Here is a 22746-nt window from a genome sequence, read left to right on the forward strand (position 1 = left end):
ACGGAGGTAACAAAACCATGCCTGAGCTGCTGGCTGTTTCCCCTTATGTTTCCATAGGTGTCTGCTCACGTCACCACAACCACCCTGTGCCTTTTCAGTGCCACAATCGAACAGCAACCCTAGAGGCAGAGAAATTCCAGCCTTATCTTGGCCAGGTGTCTTCCGTCACTTTGCTCAACCCCTTTTCTCCCATATTTCAGGAGGTAGCCCCAGCTGGCACAAGTGTCCTGCAGCTGATCATGAGCGACAGAGACTCCCCTGAGAATGGGCCGCCATATTCTTTCCAGATCACCGAGGGGAATGACGGGAAAGCCTTTGATGTCACCCAGGATGGTCTGCTGGTGACCTCGTCTGTTCTGGATAGAAGAACAAAAGAGCAGTATCTCCTACAGGTCCAGGTAGATCCTGCCTTACCCTTTTAGGATATGAATTCACCAAGGCCTATACAGTAACAATGAAGGCAATGGAAATTACATCCAAAAGAAGCAACTCCAATCTTTGGGAAGTTTGGATCCAGATCCAAATTTTGAAGCCTGGATCTATCTGTAGAGCTCACTTCCCAAGAGCTGTGTCTGCACAAAACTGGGGCCAGCTTTTCCAGCAATAAAACCTGCTGGTGTAGTCATGGGAACCTCTGCGGTGCAACTGACCCTGTATGATGCTTTCCCCGATATAGTTCAGAGACCTTCCACTTCGGGAGAGACTCACGTCTGTTCCTGAAAGCTTCACCTAAGTACTCTAGCAAGGAGCTCTTCCCTTCTATTCATGCTCGCATCAAGTAAACAAATTAGGGGAAAATAGCTTGTTTTCAGCCTGAACTGAAACTGGGGAAACAAATCAACAGGGTCGGGAAATTATTTTTTTATTTGCAAGTTAAAATGCCTGAGCAGGCCTCACCCCCACAGCCCTGCTAGTGCACCCCAGCCCTGTGCTGCAATGCTCAATGCTATTCTACCCCTGGGCTCCACACCCAGCTCCCCCAGCGCCTCCTGCCACTTCTGGAGCTCTGCTGAGCCCAAACTAACAATTTTCCAAAACTACATGGAGGTGTTGTGATGCGCACAAAGTTGGGGATTCAGATGAGATCCAGCAAAATCATATTGCCTGGCTGGTAAATAATGAAGAATATAAGCCACAGTCTCCAGAGATGCACTAATCCACTGTTCCACCCATAGAATGAGAAGAGGTAACAAGATTAGATAGCGTGATCAGGCTCTTACTGAAATCAATAGCAAAGGTCTCATTGATTCAGTGGTGCAGAACCAGAGCCTAGGACTATATATAGCTTGAAGAAAGAAGGATTTAGAGGTGACGTGAGAAAGAAATATGAAGCATCGTAGCCATGTCCATCCCAGGATATTGGAGACACAGTCCTGGACTATAGATGAGCTCTGTGTAGCGCAAAAGCTTGTACCGGCTTTCCCCGCCACCCCGTCGGCCCTGCATACACTCCTAGTCTCTCAGGACTTTTGCTTCAGCCGCAGAGACAAGGAGTGGGTGGGCCGGTGGGGGCGGGAGGGGAATAGGAAACTGGATAGATCAGGATTGAGGTGTGTCAACAGTGCAGCGTGGAAAGCAGGCCTAGCACCTCAAACACAAGCAGTGGCACCTCCTCTTGATCCCCAGCCTGGGTGCAGTGCCAACGTAACTCAGCGCAGGCCTGTAATGGGTCCTTTTGTTTTCCTTGACAGGTCTCGGACAGCGGCATCCCTCCTCTTTCATCCTCTGCCTTTGTAAACATCCAGGTGAGTGAGCCGAGCCAATATGCGCCTTCGGCATTGCCCCTGGAGGTATTCATCACTACGAACGAGAGCGCCTTCCGAGGCGGTGTTCTCGGCAAGATCCATGCCACGGATCGAGACCCCCATGACACCCTGGTGTACACCTTGGCAGCAGAAGTACCCCAAGAGGGGCGCTTCTCAGTGGGGACAATGGATGGCAAAATCATCGCGGGCGAGAAGCTTCCCCATGGCCACTACATCCTGAATGTGTCTGTCAGCGATGGCACGTTCAAAACCACCACCACCGTCAACATCCATGTGTGGTGTTTCAGCCAGGAGGCACTGGACAAGGCCGTAGTGTTACACTTCCAGCACCTCTCCCCTGAGGAGTTTGTGGGTGACCACTGGCGCAACTTGCAGAGGTTTCTGGGAAACACCCTGGTCACAAGACGTCAGAACATCCACATGGCCAGCCTACAGCCCACGGCAGCCTCTAACGGCGTGGAGCTCCTCTTGGCCATCGGAGAGTCCCCTGGTGCCTTCTATGAGCCCCGCGTCCTAGCAAACAAGATTTCTCTGTTGGCTGGGGAGATGGACCAGCAGGTGGGGCTCCAGCTGAAGAAGGCCATTCACATGCCATGTCATGGGCCAGCTTGTGCCCGGCGTGTCTGCAAGGAGACAATTCAGCTGGATCCAAGTATGGTGTCCACCTACAGCACTGCCCGACTCAGCGTTCTCACGCCCCGGCACAGCTTGGAGCAAATTTGTTCTTGCAATGGTGAGAAATCCTCCTTACTGCTCTTGAATTCTCCCCCTTGGGAAAGCAATGCCAGCCTCTAGTGTGGGGGATTATCCTTTCAGCACATTGTGAAACTCAGGGAGTTCTCATGCAATTACACTGTTCCATTAACTGGCCATGCTGGCTTCGCTTTCAGGGCCAGACCTAGCATCCTTGAGCTTTAAATTCCATCTGGCCTATAGGAAGAATTCCACTGGATAATGCTATGCTCTTATCATGTGTCATTAAATAATAACAGGATCTCTGTTGCCCCGATGAGAGTACAGTCACTCATATGTGGAGCAAAATGGTCTGGGCTCTACAGGTAGAACTTCGATCCTTGGGTTCCCATGCTTTGCTCCTGTGCCCAGCAAAACACAGACTAGTTAAAAGTGGTGAATTCAAATAATAGAATCATAGAATATCAGGGTTGGACAGGACCTCAGTCATCTAGTCCAACCCTCGGCTCAAAGCAGGACCAATCCCCAACTAAATCATCCCAGCCAGAGCTTTGTCAAGCCTGACCTTAAAAACCTGTAAGGAAAGAGATTCCACCGCCTCTCTAGCTATCCCATTCCAGTGCTTCAAATCAAGCCAAAGAATTTGTATTCATATTTTAGGTACAGTAGTATCCACTTAGCAGCAACCCGGCTATAGTAGGAAGAGGGCCGGAAACATAAGACCTTGTATTAGAGGCCTGGTATGAGGCCTGAGACTAAAGTAATGATCAAAACATCTCTATTCATCATGCTGTCATCCTGACCTTATCTTTAGGATGGGTCAGCGTGTTCCTGTTATGTTTGGGGAATGTGCTGGTATTGAGGTGTTCTGGTACCACCTTTCTGGAATGTGTTTGCGTGTATATTCTTATGTCTGGCACTACTTAGGAATGTGTGTTTCTGCAATATCAACCCTGTTCTTGCCAGATTCTATGAGCAGGGCCTGCCTCTTGCTCACAACTTAACTTTGCTTTATATTAGCAAGTTTTGACCATTACTTTAGCCCAGGCCTCAGGCCTCCTACCAGGCCTCTAATACAAGGTCTCATGTTTCAGGCCCTCTTCCTACTATACCGGCTATTGACAACTTCCTGTTAACAGCAACATTTTGCCAGGCACCAGTCCCGTCCCATTGACTTTAATGTTAATGGGATTCGGGTCCTGGCAACGGTTTGCTGCTGATTACCGACGTTTTTCAGAAGCCTGGCCCCAGCTGCAGCCCAGGTTTGGGAGGGAAGCTGCAGCCGGGGAAGGAAGTGCTGGGACCTGCCTTCTCTGGCGGCAACCCTGCAAACCAACCTGTGGCTGGTGCTCAGCCCATCCCATCGCTTCCTTCTGGGACTGCAGCCCGGCAAACCTGCTTGCATAGCAACACTCATGACATAAGGTGCTTTCAGCTGGGAAGGGAAGTTCTTGGCAGGGCAGATGCCTCTCCAGGCTGTGCCCTGTTGGGGAATTACACACAGAGAAAGAAGTGCAGAGGCATGCTCTGCCCAAAGAGTGAGGGAGAAGCATTGTGCAGCCCCAGGGGTCCCCAGCGCCTCTGTTCCCCATAGAAAGTCCCAGCATCCGGGCTGCAGCCAGGGAAGGCATGGCCCAGTGCTTCTGTCCTGGCTGCAGCCCTGCAAACCTGCCTTCTGCTTATTAGTAACTGCACGGTAATAGCAACTTTTTGCTGCTGACCAGAGAGTTACTAATAAGTGGAATCCACTGTATTTCCACATTGCCCATGGAATAGCAGGGGTTGGAAGGTTGGGATGAGCTGTCCTGGCAAAGCTGTTTGCAGCCCCCTAACAGGAATGTCTGGGGATGCTGCAGGACAGGCCTGAGCTGCCTAGGCAGAGCCACATGTTCTAGATGAGAAATATCAAGAGAAGCTGCAGCTCAGGACTGAAGTGCACTGATAAGAGTTAGTGAACTCTCAGGACAGGAAGAGGAGGGCTGCTGCAGGTCAGGACTGGGCTGCAGGTCATTATGGTGGAAGAGCTGTTGGGGAGGCTCAAAATGTGAATAGACAGGGGGCACTGCAGGTCCTCACGAGCTTCATTGGTAGAGCTATGTAGCGACTGGGGGCAGCAAGGACTCCTTCAGGTCAGGCTGGAGTTACGGTGCCTGAAATAGGGGAAAGCACAGGGCTGGGGAAAGCACTGGATGCCGTAGGTTGACCACAGTCCAGAATTTCAGACTGTTTTCAGATGATCCACCTTGCCTGGTTATATTTCTAGGCACGGCTGTGAGATTCAGTGGACACAGCTACATCTGGTACCATCACCAGGAGAGAGGGGACTGGCAGATGCAGTTCCGCCTGAAAACCCACCAGCTGCACAGTGTTCTGCTCTTCATCAATGGGACCAACACTGCTGTTCTGGAGGTAGGGTTTGCAATATCTAAGGATTTATTTCTGCATTAAGGAACAATTCCATTGCATGTGCACTGGGAAATATCTCTAAAGGAAGGAACAGACTGAACAAAGAAATACCCACCTATGTGTAGGTGTAAGCCATACTAAAATACCATGTTGTGAAGACTCGTTGGTAACTGGGTACTGTGCAACTTGGTATGTTCACCTAGGCGGGTGACACGTGATTACAGCATGACACGTAATTTCAGCACGACTGCTTGAGATGGGTTTTTTGCACCGACAGATTGTGCACACAGCTAGTCTGTACTAAAGCTGCCTAATGCTACTAACTCTCTTCCTTTACCCCTCCTTGTTTGTTTCATCCTTCTGTTACATCATGTCCCTTTGACTGTTGGCTCCTTGGAGAAAGGACTGTTACATACCAGTTGTGTTTTCAAAACTGCTCTCCTTCTGTTTAGCCAATGCGAAAATTCCCACTGACTTGAACAAAAGCACAAGTTAAGCTGATGCTGAGCATCTTTCGAAACATCACCTTATATGTTCGTACAGCGCCAGGTACAATGCGGTCCCAACCCCAAGGGTACCGCGCTAACTAATAATAGTCCGAACAGCCCAGAAGACAATTCCGGATGATATACGCACAGAGTTCCCATATACACACAGGAGTCACTCGGGGAGCACGAGGAGCCAGATTCTCAGCTGATACAAATTGACAGTGCTCCGCTGACTTCAGCAGAGCTGAATGGACTCACATCCGCGGAGGATCTGGCCCATGGTACCTACAGACTCACAAACAGGTCATTTGAGGGCCTGTGAACACCAACCCACAAGCTTGTAAGTGAGCAACCCAACCCCATTTATCCACCAGGGAATTAGTCAGAAACCCCTAAACATGGTGTTACCCATTAATTTACCATAGGAAACAACAGCTGCTTCTTCTAGTTTCCTCAGTGGCTGAGCTGAGCACAGATCCAGTGGCCACCCAAAAAGATGCAGAGAAGGTGTCCAGATGGACACCAATGGATTAAAGGCTCTTTGTTTTAATGGCGGACAGGGAGAAGGTGAGGACAGAAGTCTTATAAAATGGCTTCTCACATCACTTACTATTTTATGAACAATCCAGGCAACTTTAGCCAATGAGATGGAGGAGAACCCATTCAAGCTTAAACTTGCAGGCGTCTTAGCTTATGTTTCCTGCAGTGGGTTTCGTCATTCCAGACAACTGCCAGAACCAGGAACATCTTAATCTGATCTCTCCCCTTTCTTTGGCTGCACTTGCTGAATCTATAAAGAACTCAAAGGAGCACGTGTCTGCTCCCTTCCACCTTGGCAGCAGAACGAAACGAAGAGCCCTCCAGAAAAGGGTTTTACTGTCTGTGCCTCATTAATTATAATGGGCCTAATTTAAGTTTCATATCTTATAACTCACTTATTGACTTACTGGGTTTTCTCCCCTGACCCCATCTCTGCGTAATCTAGACTTACGACATAAATTAAATACAGCACCAATCCATTTTTTAAACTGAGTTTAACATACTGTGAAGTGCTTCTCCGGCCGCTGAATCCCCTGCCTATTTCTCTCGTGTTTTCCGATTGTAAAATGTTTTTCTTGCCGCTGTTTTGGCATAAAAGACCCCCACAAACAACAAGGGAAATGGGCTAGCAGGGGAATCAGTGGTGCTGACAATACACCAAGTGCTGTTAAATGAACAAACTGAAAAAATACAGGGAAATATGTTTTTTCTTCTCTAATTTCTTGCAGCTACAGCAATCAGAGTGGATGGCTGGAACACTGGTGGGGGAATAACATTCAGACAGGAGGATGGTTTTTAAGATGACAGTGTCCATTTCAAACTGCTCAGAAGAGGCAGCTCACACAGTCCCCATCCCTGAGCCCCATGGTGGCAGTAAGCCATTGGCTGCAGAGCATTGGGGGAGATGGGAAAAGGGTCTGCTTACCAGCAGGAGTCCCTGGAGGAATTTTCTCAGCCAGAATTCCTTCTTGGCCATGAGGAAGAGCTCGCTGAACAAGCAGCTAGAGGGCGTGACCTTGCACAGCTGCTCAGATCTGCTGGCTCCTCTGGCTGGGAAGCAAGACTGGTGCTAGCCTGCACCAGTCATTGAGCACAGTGAATGCAGGGACTGTGATTGTACCTGCCCATTGCCCCTGACCATTGCACAGGCTCATGAAAGCTGCAGAAGGCTCTTGTACCCTCTTCTGCACCTTGCACAGCTCTGGAGCGCCCTCTCTACTGCCCCAACCAGCCCCAATAAACCATTCAGGGAGCTCACATCTGATCTAAAAGGGGTGCCTCAGACTTCGCCCTGTAGGCCGGCAGAGTTAGGCTCCAGCAGGCGCTTGGAACAAGAAAGTCACATAACCAGGGATGCTCCACTGGAAGCCCCTTGCCTCCAAGTCTTGGAGCAGCTCAGAGACTGGTCAATAAAATCACCTCAACTGATCTTAGCCCTCAGGAAGGTGCTGAGGAAAAGAGGAGGAGGCCTGCATAGTAACCAAAGAGACAACTTATTAGCCAACCCCGACACATAGGACCTCGTGACAAAAGGCTAGTTAATGACTGAGTCCAAAGCCCCAGTCATTTGGCTATAAATAGACAGCTGTGCCTGTCCAGTGGGTAAGTCTGCCCTGCAGCTGGAGGGGCAGCAATGCCTCTGACTCATTTCTTTGTCACGCTGTTTGTGGAGTGCATCGGAGGGACCAAAACATTGCCAGGACGTGTTGTCTGAGAAACTCTGGGTGCCCTCGAGTTTTTAGTTTTGCAAAACTAGGCAAATAAGCACAAGTCAGTAGGATCTGTTATTTATTTGCTTATTGTCTCGGGTTTGTAGTTCCAGTGTTTGGAATAAATTCCTCCCAGGGTGAACATTCCTGCCCTGTCCTCATGATCTCCGAGCACTGCACCCGTGCTGAAACGGCTTTGTGAACCAGGAGGAGCAAAAAGACAGGCTAGCTGGAGGAGACTCATAAAGGAGTGTCTTTTTGCTTCAGGGGCATTGAATCCTAACTTGTCCCCAGAATCTGAACAAGCCAGTTACTGATGCTCAGCTTGTGTTTAAAACAGAAGGGAAATGGCAAACTCTTCTCTGATATTCTCACCCCACTGCGCAGAGATTCACACGCACAGCTCCCCCAAGACTCACCCCGGGGGGATCATCCACCAGCTTCTACGAGTCCTTCCAAAACAGATTTCCCCTTATCTAGATAGATAGATGGATAGCTAGATAGAGGGGGTGTCTGGGGATAGATAGATGCGGGGGGGTGTCTGAGGATGGATAGATAGATAGATAAATGAATGTTCAAAATTCTACCTGTGCGTTTTCCCTATTCATAGCCCCCTGAGTTCTATAGAAGACACGCCCTTACAAATCAATAGGGTAGGAGAAAAGAGGAGTTTTCACCTGAATTCAGCCTGAAACCACATTTACATGCTTCTCTCTCTTTTCACTATCCCAACGAAGTTTTTAAGAGCAGTCACAGGCAACGGACAGCATTTTTCCCCCACTGCCCCTCCATTATAATTCAGAGGACGTTTGTGTGGTTAGTAATCAATGATCTGATTGTGTCACTCCCAGGCCCTGGTGCTAGAGAGGGAGTATTGGATTGCAGAGGATATTAGCGGCTTTGGCCCTGGTTTCCAATGTGCTGATAAAAAGCTGGGGACTACAGCAGGTCTCTTTCTTTCTTCTTCGCCTCCTTCACCTGCTCCTACAATGTAGCCCTGCCAGCTGCTCTTGCGTGCCTAGATTCTTTCAGCACTTCTCGTTAATGCCAACAGAGAAGCTCCAGCATGGGCAGCTTCCACGCCGGTAACAAGATACCAAGTAATAACTTGGCAAATGGAGTTCACTTGTGCACAGGCATCCTGAATGCCAGCACTACGGTAATCCAGATTAAACCCCAATGCAGCAGGTGGGGACTGCAAGCAGCTGGGAAATAAAGTCATGCAGCTTCTGCATGATGCCACGTGGCGGTGTGGTCTGGGGCACTGAGTGTGGAACTCGGGGTCAGAAGATGGTTAGTGCCTTAGGATGGCAATTGTCTCACTGTGCCTATGTACAGCACCCAGCGGGGCCCTGATCTCTGTTGTGGCTTGTGGGTGCTACCACTATCCAAATCATACCTATTATAGCATGATGAATCACAGCACAGAGATGATTCCTTCCCAGCTCTTTACCAAGGGAAACAGGAGGGACTAAATCCCGCCTGTCCTAGCGTGCACTCTGAACTCACAGGGTGATGCAGGTATAAGTTAGAGCAGAATTTGACCTTACATATTACAGGAGTCCCAGGGGCAGCTAACAACGTATCTTTGGCCGACTGAAAAAGTGACAGGAGCTGGGTTTTGGTTCAGAGCCATTTCTAGAGAGAACGAAAAACAAAGGAAATAATGAAATGCCATTAGGTTTGTTCACATTAAGAATGGTTTTCTCCTGCCCTGCCCTCTTCCTCCCCATTGTAACTGAGGATTGGAATAGTCCAGCAGTTAGAAGGAGGTGATCCTAGAGCAGCTCTCTAGAGACCTCACAGCCCAGCATGATCATTTATAGAAGCAGTTCCCATCTAGCTTCTGGGGAGGACACAGAGTCCTTCTGTGCACTGTCCCAGCTATGCTGATTAGTGTATGATCTGCTTGAAACCCCTGCTAAAAATGGAGCAGAGCAGCTCCTGGCTTTACAGGCCATCTCATGAGCAGCACTCTCCACCTACCAGTCAAGGGCTGCAGGAGAGGACAGGGATCGAGATGCGGGAGCAAGAGGAGACGGACTAGTTGTTTTCCAAAATAGCAATGTAAACCTAATTTTAAAGCAGGTTTGACTTCTTGGGTGCGAAGTTTAGAGCTGGCGAAAGGCGGCTGCCTTCTCCAGGCCAGCACCTACCTACTCCAGCTTCCCCCAAGACCGTCCTGCCAATTGGCAAGAGGAGACTCTTGGTTGCAACGCTCATGTAATTCTTCAGCTTCCTGCTGAGACTGCGAGCAGAGTTAATGGTGAAGGTGGCAGTTCAGTCCACCACGAACTGCAGTGAGACGCATTGTAATTTAAGATATATACAGTCGTCCCCCACCATGGACAGTCCCATGGGCATTTCATTTCTAAAGCAAGGCAATACCTCAAGAGGTTTAGCTGATGGAATGGTCCTATTGGCTGAATGTTCTTGGGTCCTGGAAATCCCAGGTGTTTGCCTCTTGCCTTGCACAGAAGGGGAAGGAGGAAAGCAGGGAGCGTTGAAAGCCCAGCGGCACAACGGTGTTTGCATCGCTGCTAATTCTGGCTGTTTGGGCATGTTTTGCAGCTCATTAACGGGGTGCCTCATCTTGGACACCGATGCCGTGGCAATATCAATGGGAACATTTCCTCCCTGCGTTTTGTGAGCGACGGAGAGTGGCACTCGGTCCTTCTAGAAGTGAAAAGCACATCCCTCCGTTTGCTCATCGACAGCTTGGGAAATACATCTCTCCGGCTGCCCGTGGCCTGCAGCATCTCCCCTTCCAGGAGAGATCTGCTCTTCGGGGGGATCATCCAGTCCCGACAGCCCCAGCGGGTCACTCAGGGGTTTAGAGGTTGCCTGGATGCTGTCAGAATTGACAGCGAAGATGTGATGCTCCTGCCTGGGGACAGCCAGGCGAAGGGGATTGTGGAGGAGGTGGGGATAAAGCAGTGCTGCCCACACACCGGCGCCTGCAGCAGCAGCCCCTGCCTCAATGAGGGAATGTGTGCCGAGACTCACGGAGGAGGTACGTGCATGTCCTGCTGTGACTTTCTGGGCATTTAGAAATCAATAGTCTGGAGGCGAGCATGGAAAACAGCTGAGCTGACTGGGCCAATTTAAGGGGGCTGCCCCAGAGGAGGGGAAGTTCTGGCTTTTCACAGAGTTGCATCTCCCAGCAGGCTGTCAGGAGGCAATGTCCTCAATCAGTGAAAAAACACATTGGAAGCATTATGAGGCAGTCCTTGGCAGATCAGACTGGATGCACTGCTGTTTCTGGGTGGAGTTAGCACAGGGCCATGGGTTCAACTGTATTTTCATTCAGGCTTTTACAAAGCCTCAAGGAGCTGGAATAACGTGAGGTCTGGTCATCCCGTGACGTTTCAGCTCCCGGAAAGTGGAAACACTGTGGGAAGACGAGATGTGGATTTGTTCCCATCCTATAAGTGACTCCCGGGGGCCGGGGAGGGAACCTGTGAAAGTCATTAACACAAGCTCATGCCTGCAATTCTTGAGTTCATCTGAACCTGGTTGCCCAACAGTTATTTGTAGCAGGATTTCATCCATGTCACAAACACAAGTGTATCTATCTGTGCACCTCATCAACCTCACAACTCCCCTGTGAGGCAGGGCAGTGCTATCATCCCCATTTCACAGATGGGGCACTGAGACACAGAGAGACTAAGTGACTTGACCAAGGCCTCACAGGAAACCTGTAGCAGAGTTGGGGATTAAAGTTGGGTCTCCCAATCCCAAGCTAGCGCCCTAACCACTGCACTACCTTTCCTTTCCAGAACATCTTGCTCTGATTTCTGTGGGTGAACATAGTGTGAGAGGAACTCATGTGGATAGCATAACATTACAGCACTGAGTCTCTTGAGACAGCCACTGCCCACGCTTAGGCTTTCCTGCTCTGACTTCCATTCCCCTGTCTTGGGGGCATCTGGAGGCGGCTCTGATACAGCTGCATGGTAATGGGAGACATGCACAGGGGAAGCCTTTGAACCCTGTCTGTGCTTATTGATGCTTTTATTTTTCTGCCTGAGGTCTGCTGCAAAGTCCCACGCCCTATTGGGTTAGCAGCAATCAAAGGGCTGAGAGCACACCTCCCTCCTTCCCTCCATGCCTGCCCCCTCGGGCAACAGGATTTAGATTCCTGTCAGCTAGGCAGCTGTTTAACTCAGGTGAACTTGTTCGAGGTAAAGTGCACAGACACAGAGTGTATGAGTGTACAACCCTGCAAAAGGGTGCATGTGTGTACAGGTGGACGTGTGCACATATGTGCAAATGTGCTTGTGCAAGTGTGTGTGTGTGTATGCTGGAGTGCAAGGGCATGTGTGTTTGTGCGAGAAAGTGTTTGTGTAAATATGCTTGGATCTCATGCAAATGTCACAATAATGCCAATCAGCAAGTGACAGGATCACGCTCAGGGATACTGTGTGTGAGCACATGTATAAGACTGAACATACATGTATCTGTGTTTGCATGGCTGGATGGTTGTGCCTGCCATGTGTATGAGTGTGTGCACGTCTTTACTAGTGACGCGGAAGTGAGCCGGAACTTGCCTGAGTTACTCTATGCACAGAAGATGGAGACGTTTATTTTGTGGGTCATAACCAGGCACTTTTCTAGGATGCTCCAGAGCGGAGGGGCTGCACTTCCCCAGCCAGCTTGCTATAGCATGGTGCGAAAGAGCTCAGCAGAGCGATTGCAGTTCCCAGGATCAGAATTTGATTTGGCAGATACCAGAAAAATAGAACCTCAGCCACCTAACCCATTGGGTTTTCTCTCCTGCTGTGGACATGACAACTCCCCTGGGGAGGTGGAACAAAGCGTGTCTGGACAGGAACTGCCTAGCACATGGCCTTTTGCTGGGCGCTGGGCGGGCTAAAGACTATCATCTTTAGACATCATGTCTAAAAGAGTCATAAAAATCTGCAGCCGGTGGATCAGCTTTGCCCTCCAGGGAGGGAGAGGGCCACCGGCTACATTTAGGACCTCACTTGAGCTGTACTTTGGCTTCCCCAGTGTTACAGGACAACCCCTCTATGCTCTTCAGATGGCGCATTCAGGAGAGGCTCGGCGCTGGGCGGTTGTGGTGTGTCTTATCATGCAGCCTCAACCCCAGGTTCACCCCCCCTGCTAATTCCCACCGTGTCAGATTCCATCTCCAATACCAGTTCCCGCCAGCTGCTGCAGCAGTCTCACAGCTCTCTGTCGCCTTCTCTAGGTTACACTTGCATCTGCCCGGTGCTGTTTTCTGGCGACCGCTGTGAGCTGGGGGACGGCCCGTGTGAATCCAAGCCCTGCTTGCATGGGGGCACCTGCCTCCTCTCCGAAACAGGCTACACCTGCCGCTGCCCAGATTGGTATCTGGGGGAAAGGTAAGGCCAAGGAATGGCTTTTTGACTGCGTTTTCCCCTGTGCAGAGCCCTCAACTTACAAGACACGTTTAACGTTGGGCACTTTTTTCATGGCTGGGGTGAATACCCAGGAACTGCATGTTCCTGCAGTTTGCCTGGTCACAAATCTTAATACCCCAGACAGCCACTCCAAGATTGATTGCCACGTTAGATGCACTTTTTGGATTGCATTTTCAGACTAGGAGGCAGAAGGAACCAGACAGTGAATTAATCCCCCTGCGATTGCATTGTCACTAGCTAAGCCATGTACTCACAGTTCTTAGAGCCTGAGAGAATAATCTCCTTTAGTCAGCATTTCGCTGGATGCCTGTGAATGTTTTGTTTGGTACCGATTCAAAGTGTCTTCTTGTGACAAGGCTATTCCTAGAACTGTTCTTTTAACAAGTACACACTTGGCTCAGCTGTGTTACAAATTACCCCTGACATGTCAGGGCTCCTTCGGAACTGGGACCAGCACAGAGGATGTATTGTTCTGGGGAAGAGTGATGATGGCTCTGTATCTGATACCTGTCGAGTTTTACAGCTGAAAAGCAAGTTGGTTAATATCAGCCAGGAGTCAGATCCTTACAGTTACCAAATCACTGCTGGTGGGGATATTCCAGGGGCCACATTTGTCAGACACCAGATCTGCAGTGCTAAGGAACATAGGAATGTCTACACTGGATCAGACCCAAGGGCCTTCCAGCCCAGTATCCTGTAGCTGATAGTTGCCAGCACCAGATGCTTCAGGGAAAGGTGTAAGAACCCTACAGCAGGCAGATATAAGATAATCTGCCCCTATAGTGGGTCTCATCCTGGTCTCCAATAATTAGAGACTGGCTTAAGCCCTGAAGCACACGGTTTAAGGCACGTTCCCAAATTATTGTTGTTGTTAATTTTGATAATTCTGGCTATTCTTCATATCCACATCAGTGCACGTTCAGAATACACATTCAGCACCGGAAGAGTTAACATGGCTCCAGAAGTAGATTTCACTGTCCACGCCACCTTGGGTCATCAGTAAGGAAGCAGTTACGCCTGCCGTAACCACATGTCCGTCTCTGGGCTCCTCGCTCCTGCCTGCCCTGCAACGTGGCCGAAAATAGCCCAGCTCAAGTGGAATGTGAAGTAAATCTAGCACATCTCTACTGCCTTTCAGTTAAAGCTGCCCGGCATGTAGACAGGCCTCTTGGGTGAATATGAAGGTTGAAATTATACACCCTATTTTTGGGAAAATATGCAACTGATCACCAGGTGGCACTGCTGTACCTGAAACAAGCTGCACCCGCTAGTCAGACAAGGTGGGTGAGGTAATATCTCTTATTGGACCAACTTCTGTTGGTGAGAGAGAGAAGCTTTCGAGCTCCACGGAGCACATCTGCAGGTCTGGGAAAGGTACTCTGAGCATCACAGCTAAAGGCAAGATGGAACAGATTGTTTAGCACAAGGAGGTAGCCTTAAAAGGTGTGCGAATGTCTCCCTTAAATAAATTGTTATGCACGCGAAGGCATTGCGAGGAAGCTAAAAAAGAAAAGTAATGTGATAAAAAAGGCACCCGTTCAGGGTGGAAGGCTGATGCTTCTGGATGGGAGGATCCCAAATCCAACTTTTTGAGCCCTGAACGAGTTCAGAGTTCTAGAATCGTTCCAAAGTTGATGGGATTCCTGTTCTATTCAGGAATGAGAGAGTGTCAGGTTTTTTAATGGGGGTGGGGATTTAGATCAGTATTTTGGTCTTGATTCCTCGGACTTTTCATAAAATCTCTAAGTGCCTAAGGGCTGGTCTTTACTGGAGCTTCTAGAAATTCATGCCTTTGTCAAAGCTACTCTGGACACTCCCCAGACATTTGCTCCAGGCAGCAAACATCTGTAGCTTCCCTTGTGGAGACAGCCTAGGGTAAACTACATCTGAGGAGGTTTCTTAAAGATCAGTGCAGTTCAAAGTGTCCCTGGATATCCTAGCCTGATTTATCAGAGACTTCAAGAGTGGAGAGGTTCCAAGCACCCAGATCTCCCCAGCAAAGGAGAGGAGTGTACTGGAGAAGAATCTTCCTCCAAACTTTGGAAAGAGGAGTTGTGTCTCTTGGCCTTTCATATTGCAATGATCTGTTTTATGTCTCTGTGGTGTGGTGAAATGTACTGGGTAATGGCTGAGGGAGGTGGAGGCATTTTCAGGGTTGCTTGGGTGGCATGACAGAGATAGTGCATCACCCTGCAGAAAACCACGGAGAAGGAACTTTATGGTAGCCAGTGATACCATGAAAGGACTAAAAATGGGGATAAAGCAGCTGCTCCAGTCCAAGTTTGACTTTAAGAGCTGGCCATTCCTCTGCCCCACCCCACAAATCTCCGGCTAGTTGGCAGAATTGGAGAAAAGGCAACTTTGCTCCTGTTCCCTGAAAACTATCATTTAACTTATTGCCAGGGACATGTCCCTGTGGGCCTTTCCTCACCTTCACCACTAGAGGGAGCAACACACCACATTCCAGAGACAGGCCCATTCAGAAATCAACCTCACAGGTTCCCAGCCTGGCCCCACCTCCATCCAGGCTAGAGAACTTGGGAGCGCAGTGGACAGAAAAGTCCCACAAAATCCCCTGGGGGCCATACACCATCTCCTGAACCAAAGGGCTGGTTCTTGACTGGCAAGCAACCGAGGCTGGGCATAATTTTGGGCTAGCGGGTGGCTGGGGCTCTGAGAACTGTTGTGTGGAGCAGCTTCACTGCTTCAGCTGGTTAGAGCTTCTAGCAGGTGTCCCCAGCTCTGATGGCCGGTTTCTCCCTTCCCCTTCCCCACTGCAGGTGTGAGAAGGTGGCTGAGGAATGTCAGGACAACCCTTGCCGGAACGCGGGGCGCTGTGTGAACGCCGGCGGCTCCCTCCGCTGCATCTGCACGGGGGAGTACCAGGGGACATTCTGCACGCAGAGGCTCGTTACCCCCGACATCGCGCCCACCAAGTGGGGGATGGGTCCCGAGGAGATCGGCGAGATCGTTGCTGGGGTGCTGGGCGTTGCCATCCTGGCGGCGGCCTTCGCCTTAGTCCGTAGGCGCTACTGCCGCCCCGCCAAGGCTCACAAGCCGGTGGCCAGCGAGGACCCAGACCTGCTCTCCAAAAGCGAGTTCTCCAAGAGCGTGGGGGTGGCCACACAGGCCCCGCCACCCATCGAGCTCAACATCCTCAGCAACGGCCTGCACAACAACCTGGACAGGGGCACACCGGAGCAGCGCAAGCCCACCCCCACGCCGGAGTTTGTGACCTTCAGCTCGGGCAATGCCCAGAAACCCCGGGGCACCATCGTGTGCAGCGTGGCCCCCAACCTCCCGTCTGCCGCACCGTCCTCCAACTCTGACAATGAGTCCTTCATTAAGAGCTCCTGGGCCAGGGAGCAGATGGGTCAGTGCTCCCCCTCCACATGCCCCTTCCTCCTGCTTAGAGATGGCTCCCCAATGCATTTGGGCTTCAGGCTTGTGAAGAGCCAACAGCACTGGCAAGAGCCAGCATAGTGTGGGCAGATGCTGTCCAAGCCTGTGCCACAGCCCTCCCCATGCAGTCTAGTCCCTACTGCTACACCAACTATTCCGCCTCCCAACCCCACCAACACCCATCACTCTTGACCTGCTACATCCCTCACACCTCACCAGCTACACCCGGTTATTCATCCCCACAGCCCTGCCAACACCCCTCACTCCTGACCTGCTACACCTCTCACACCTGACCAGCTACAGCCAGCTATTCACCCCCACAGCCCTGCCAACACCCCTCACTCCTGACCCACTACACCCAGCTATTCCCCCCACCACAGCCCTGCCAACACCCCTCACTCCTGACCTGCTACACCCCTCACACCCTGACCAGCTACACCCGGTTATTCACCCCCACAGCCCCGCCAACACCCCTCACTTCTGACCTGCTATATCCCTCACACCTGACCCATTACACCCCTCTTTTCTACTTGTTCTCTCTTCCTTTATCTCTAATATACCCAGATTTGGATGGATGGAGAGAGAGGGAAAGATGGCTAGAGAGGAAGAAGAAATAAAGAGCTATTGGGTGACTAGATGTATACTTATGTATAAATAATTCTGTCTCAGCACAGGGGATAGACTAGATGGCCTCTTGAGGCCTCTTCCAGCCCAACCTTGCTCTGATTCCAAGTAGGAATGGCTATGGACAGCTGCTAACCTGGTTCTGATTTATTTCCAGTATATCCAGCAGAAACCACCTACTGGCCTCCCAGGTACCACCCATCGGACGTCCAGGACCACCCCCACTACGACGTTATTCAAGGCCCTCTTCTGCCATCTCCCCATCCTCCTCCTCTTCCTCCTCTTCCTCAAATAGACTCTGAACCAGCTGGTCTTTACGGTGGCTTTCCCTTCCCACTAGACCAGAGCAATAAGCGGGCCCCCATCCCTCCACGCTACAGCAACCAGAACCTGGAGGACTTCCTGCCACCTGACCCAATGGAACTGTCCGCCTCCCAGTGCCAGAACGAATACACCGCCATCAGCTACTACCCTTCCCAGCTGCTGCAGAGTGAGGGGACCCCCTACCCACCGGACGCTGGCTACAAAAGGGTGAGCATGCGCCTCAGCGTGGCCCAGCCGTCCTACGCAGACTGTGATGTGGGGCACCAGCCTGGCACCAGGGCCCAGCCAATGCCACCCCCACACTACGAGGGCTCTGACATGGTGGAAAGTGACTATGGGAGTTGTGAGGAGGTGATGTTTTAATGGGGCCGTGTGCTCGAAACGAGAAGGAAGCAGCGTGAGCAGTGACTGGGACGTGTATGGAGGGAGAAGTTACCTTGTTTTAGTCCCCTCTCTCCTGGGCCATACAATGCAACCTGTCTCCTATTAACAGCTTTCCCGTGCTCAGTCGGGCTGTAATATAGCATGGACTCTCGTCCCTGGCGTTCTGTAAATCGCTCCTGCTGCTGCTCCGGACTGGATCACAGCCGGGCAGAAAACACAAAGGCCAGTGCCAGGGAACACTAAGGGAATTCCTCAGATGCCAACAGGCACTGATGGCAAATCACTCTTCATGCCCAGAGCTTCCTTAGACAGGGAGGCACCACCTCTCCCTGCCCTGGCATGGAGCCTGTCAGCAGGAGAGAGGACCACGGAACCTTGGGACGTCAGTTGCCAGGGTAGCAGAAGGTGGGACTGGATTAGTTCCTCACCATAGTCCAGGGAGATCTGAGCTATGTCTCTGAGAAGTCTCTTGTGCCTGGCTCCAAGGGCCTCAGGTAGGCTAATCATTCTCCAAGCAGAACTGTGGAGTTTTGACAACAGCCTGTCCCCAATGCCGTCCATCCTCAGGGCTGGCGCCCCTCATGGCCATGAGGAGGGAGAGAGAAGGGGGAATTTAGCCTTTACATTAGTTCATTCCTGGGCTTGTCTCCCTGCAACTGTAAAGAGCCCAGAAAAATGTCCATTTCTACAGGAGAAACTGAGCAAAGAATCCTGCCTCCCTAACCCACATCATGAGGTACCACAGGTTGCTGGCAGGAGAAGGCACAAGATATACAGGCAGACCTGAATTCAAAGTAGGTAGGTGTTTGACTGGACAGTTACTTCAGCACCTTCCCATCTGGAAATCTGCCAGGCTACATCTGCACTGCAAGTGTTACCGGTCATCTAGCCACATCTGCAGCATCCCTCGTGCTGGAGACATGGCTCTGTTGTCGTCATATAAAGGGGGATTCTTCATAAAGGCTGCTGGGTTCAGAGGGAAACCTGAGGTTCTGGCTGGTTCTCTCATGCCCAGACTCACACAGCCTATGCTGCTGAGCGTCTCCACCCAGGGTCTGCCCAGGTCCTGGCCTAGGGATCAGGGACCCAGAAAGAACTGCTGCCTACACTACAGCAGCTCACTATGTGCAATGACCCACAGACATGTGAATGCGCGTCCTGTGCATGTGCGAGTGTTTGTGTGCGCGTGTCAATGTGTGTATGTGCAGCCATGAATATCCGCACATCAGCGGAGGAGGAGACTGTGTGCTGTTCCTCCCAGGTCCCCTCCCAGCGAGAGAGGATTATTTAAGATGGGATTTGCCTGGATCTCCTTGTGCTTGGGAATGGATTGTTTCTCTGAGAGAGTTTATCCTTTTTTGTTTGGTCGGTTTTTGAAAGCAATTAAAAAAGAGGCAGTTTTGTATTAGTATTTTACTTGAAAACTAACTGAGGCTAACTGTAAGCATCAGGCAGCTGCCTAGCTCAGAGGACAGACAGGCGTGAGGTGCACCATTTGGATCTGGATGTCCTACATTTCAGGTGCAATCAGATTCTGGCTGTTGACTGAACCCGTTCTAAAGGCAGAGGGCACCTGCACATTTTGGCTCTGGATCCGGCTCAGATTTCAAACACCCTCAAAGTCTGCAGGCCTTTGGATCCATGGATTTGGGCCCCGGCTCTAGAGGGTGGGGAAAGTATGAGCAAGTTTGTGCTCGGGTCACACACGACCAGGAACAGAACTCCAGCTTCTGTACATGTTTTCCTAGCGATGGGCGCGAGATCCCCCAGTGTTACGCGGGGAGTGGTCAGGACTCACGCCCTTGGTAAACATCCCTGCTTCAGTCAGAGGAGAGTGATTTTTCCAGGAAATGGGATGTTTCACACGAGGCTCCCTTTTCATTTCATTTATCAGTCAGCTTGAAGCCCTGGCATGTCGGGCATGGGGGTGCATGATGCAAGCAATGTGACCCCCAGAAGCAACCCCAAGTTGTAAACCCAAAGTCTCGCACCACTAGATAGTCGGTCACAAACCTGAGATGCACCAAGGCCAAAGAGATCCGCAAAGCAGGACACGTACAGCCCCCCACGCAAAGGAACGTTCATTCTCTCCCACTCAGAAACCGGATAACTGGGCAAAGGGAGAGAGAGGTTGTCCAGGGTGCTCACTGGCTGGCATTACTAGACCCTATCAAGTCCTGAATTGATACATAAATGATTTTATATTAGGAAGGCAAGTGACGATGACCCTACCCGTTCTCAGACTCACATAGGGTCAGTACTGCCCATATAGGAACCAGTTGTCCCCATGGGGGCAGAAAAGTTTGTATGGAAAAGAGATGCACTCAAAGAGGAAATGCAAACAGCACTCTGTTGTCCCCTGACACCACTGGAGACCTGAGTGCATCCAGGGTTAATGATGTCCTAGGAGTGCATCATGCCCACACAAGGGCACAGGGAGGTAGAATTATAGCTGCATACATAGCTCAGGGGAGCAGCCATCCCTGGACAGAGAAGAACACGGCAGGACCAAGGAGTGGTGCAATAGGTAGGCTGGTGTAAAGGAAGAGTCTGAGCCACAGGTATTAGGGCAGTGGATGGAGCAGCCTGGCAGAGCATGCCAGGATCAGGAGAAAGACCACTCTGGAAATGCAGCAGAGACAGCCCCAAGGACACAATGATGCACCAGGCTTTGCTTGCAATACCAGGGCACAATGCAAAAAAACCAGCACCCAAAGTCAGGATTACCCCATAAACCACGGAGCATTGGATCGCCGGCAGCGGCACTGCGGTCTCAGCCCATAAGCCATTAGATCCTGTTCAAGTGGAACAGGAAATAGGGGACACGTATCAGCATGATCCCCGGCCCCATTTCCAGTTGACAGTGTTATGCCACAGGGGTTATTTGGGGCATGTTTGCCAGCCGGTCCAGTGTTAGCTGAGGGAGGATATGCAAGATTTCAAGATGGCAATCCAAGAGCTTTCCTCTGCCACAAGTCTCCACCCGCGCAGCAGTCAGGAGGATCTGGATGACTTGTGCTTTCCATGTGTAAAACACCCCCAAATGTAGAGATTCAGGGGAGTGATGGCCCAGAGCAGGTCACACTGACCAGAACAGAATTGCTTTTTTATTGGAACCAATATTGGTGGACACTTGTTTGCACTATTCAGCTAACTCTCCCCAGCGCCCGTCCAGGTGAACAGGGAACTCCCCCTCCCCCAGCCATGCAAGCCTGTTGGGCTGCAGAGACTGACAGCATAATGATTGGGTATTAACCCCTTCCATGCTGCATGGAACGAGGCTCTCCAGCACAGATGGCTATGCTGGGTGCTCTGTGGGTGCGAATGAGCAACCCAGGGATACAATGGTGGGGATGTGAAGCCCTAAGCAACAGCCGGGCATTGGCAAATGGGGGCAAAAAGCAGAACCATCTATCCAAACCCCTCCCCCTGCTGCTCTCCTACATAGCATCATGGAATATCAGGGTTAGAAGAGACTTCAGGAGGCCATCTAGTCCAACCCCCTGCTCAAAGCAGGACCAACTCCAACTAAATCATCCCAGCCAGGGCTTTGTCAAGCCTGACCTTAAAAACCTCTAAGGATGGAGATTCCACCACCTCCCTAGGTAACCCATTGCAGTGTTTCAACCACCCTCCACATCAGAACTCCGGGGCCTGATTCTGCTCTCTCCACAGACCCTATCGTAAGTAACCCCATTAGAGTCCAGGGAAACCTCACAATGTCAGTGAGTGGAAGGCAGGCTCTTGGAGTTCAGACAGCATTCACCGCAGCATCTGAGCACCGGCCCGTGGCACATTAAGCAAAGTGACTAAAATGTGTCCTGTGTGGTTGGTTCTCTCCCATCAGTTCTGTGTTCACAGTAAGCCTCCCCGTCAAATAAAACCACAGCACATTCTAACAGGGACAACTTGTCGCAAGCAACATGAGATCTCCAGTGCCATGCAAATAAAGCCCGCCTAAAACCTTTCCTCTACACTTCCCTAGGCAACACAAGAGGCTCTGGGAGGCATGAGCTGGCCCGTTCTGCTCCATGGGAAGGTCTCAGCTGAATGAGAACACCCTATGGGGAGGATACAGCCTAAAACAGCAGCTCTGAGACCTCTGAACTGCTCCACTCAGCTCAGTCGGTGTGCCCGTCCCCCCTCCGGAGTGCTTTAGAGCCTGTGGTATGTATGAAGCATGCCTGTTCTCAGCTCCCCCACAAAGGGACAGGCCTTCCCAGAACCTGGCTCACATGGGGGCAGCAAGAGGGACTCAGACAGCCCCAGAAGGGTAAAGGGCCGCATATCCCAGCCCCTAGGAGGGGGACAGGGAAGTGATCTCAAAATACCCAAGTGGGGCAAGAGCCCCCCAGATCTGGGCACACACATGGGAGGGGAGAATGTGGGCTGAGAGGTGCCCCTGCCCCTACTCTCCCTCAGTTACTCTGCCACTCACCCTTTCCCCATGTCCCACCTCTCCACTCCCTCACCTGAGCCCCCCAACCCCCTCTCCCCTCCCCTGTACTACTCATTCCCATTTATTCTCCTTCTCATAACCCTGTCCCCTCACTGAAGCCCCAAGCCCCCTGCCTCCTACGGCCCCTCTCTTCTGCCCCCTGATACCTCTCCTCTCCCAGGAAGCAACCATGTCTCTAATTTCCACCCAAATACTTGGATTACTTTCCCCCCACCCCGTGCACGACTCACATAGCGTAGCACTCTCCAGCCACTCACTCCCAAACTGCTTTTGTCTAAGGTGGGGCTTGTGATTAATTTACCCTTAGCTATGTCAATTGAAGGGTGAATTCACAGCTATCAATCTCAGTGAGGTCTGACTCATCCAATCATTACTATCTAGACAAACTGTTGATATTTAGAATGGTCTCAAGCTGTTGAGTTTTACCAAAGGGATGTGGGTGCATAATTGGTTGGAAAATCATTCCCAGAGAGTAGTTATCAGTGGGTCACAGACATGCTGGAAGGGCATACCCAGTGGGGTCCCACAGGGAGCAGTTCTGGG

The 22746-nt window shown here is 51.0% G+C and overlaps 1 protein-coding gene across 2 annotated transcripts in view; it reads left to right on the forward strand.

Moving 5' to 3' along the window:
- Positions 1–19136, forward strand: part of FAT2 (FAT atypical cadherin 2) — a 78641-nt gene extending 59505 nt beyond the window's left edge. For both annotated transcript variants that reach the window (XM_030573369.1, XM_030573370.1), the window contains exons 18-24: positions 201–398; positions 1692–2499; positions 4723–4868; positions 10174–10615; positions 12818–12971; positions 15791–16383; positions 17194–19136. In XM_030573369.1, coding sequence (XP_030429229.1) covers positions 201–398; positions 1692–2499; positions 4723–4868; positions 10174–10615; positions 12818–12971; positions 15791–16383; positions 17194–17723 — 2871 coding nt within the window. In that variant the 3' untranslated portion in view covers positions 17724–19136. The remainder of the gene's footprint in view (positions 1–200; positions 399–1691; positions 2500–4722; positions 4869–10173; positions 10616–12817; positions 12972–15790; positions 16384–17193) is intronic.
- Positions 19137–22746: the final 3610 nt, after the last annotated feature.

This window comes from Gopherus evgoodei, chromosome 8, assembly GCF_007399415.2.
Source record: "Gopherus evgoodei ecotype Sinaloan lineage chromosome 8, rGopEvg1_v1.p, whole genome shotgun sequence".
NCBI classification, from domain to species: domain Eukaryota; kingdom Metazoa; phylum Chordata; order Testudines; family Testudinidae; genus Gopherus; species Gopherus evgoodei.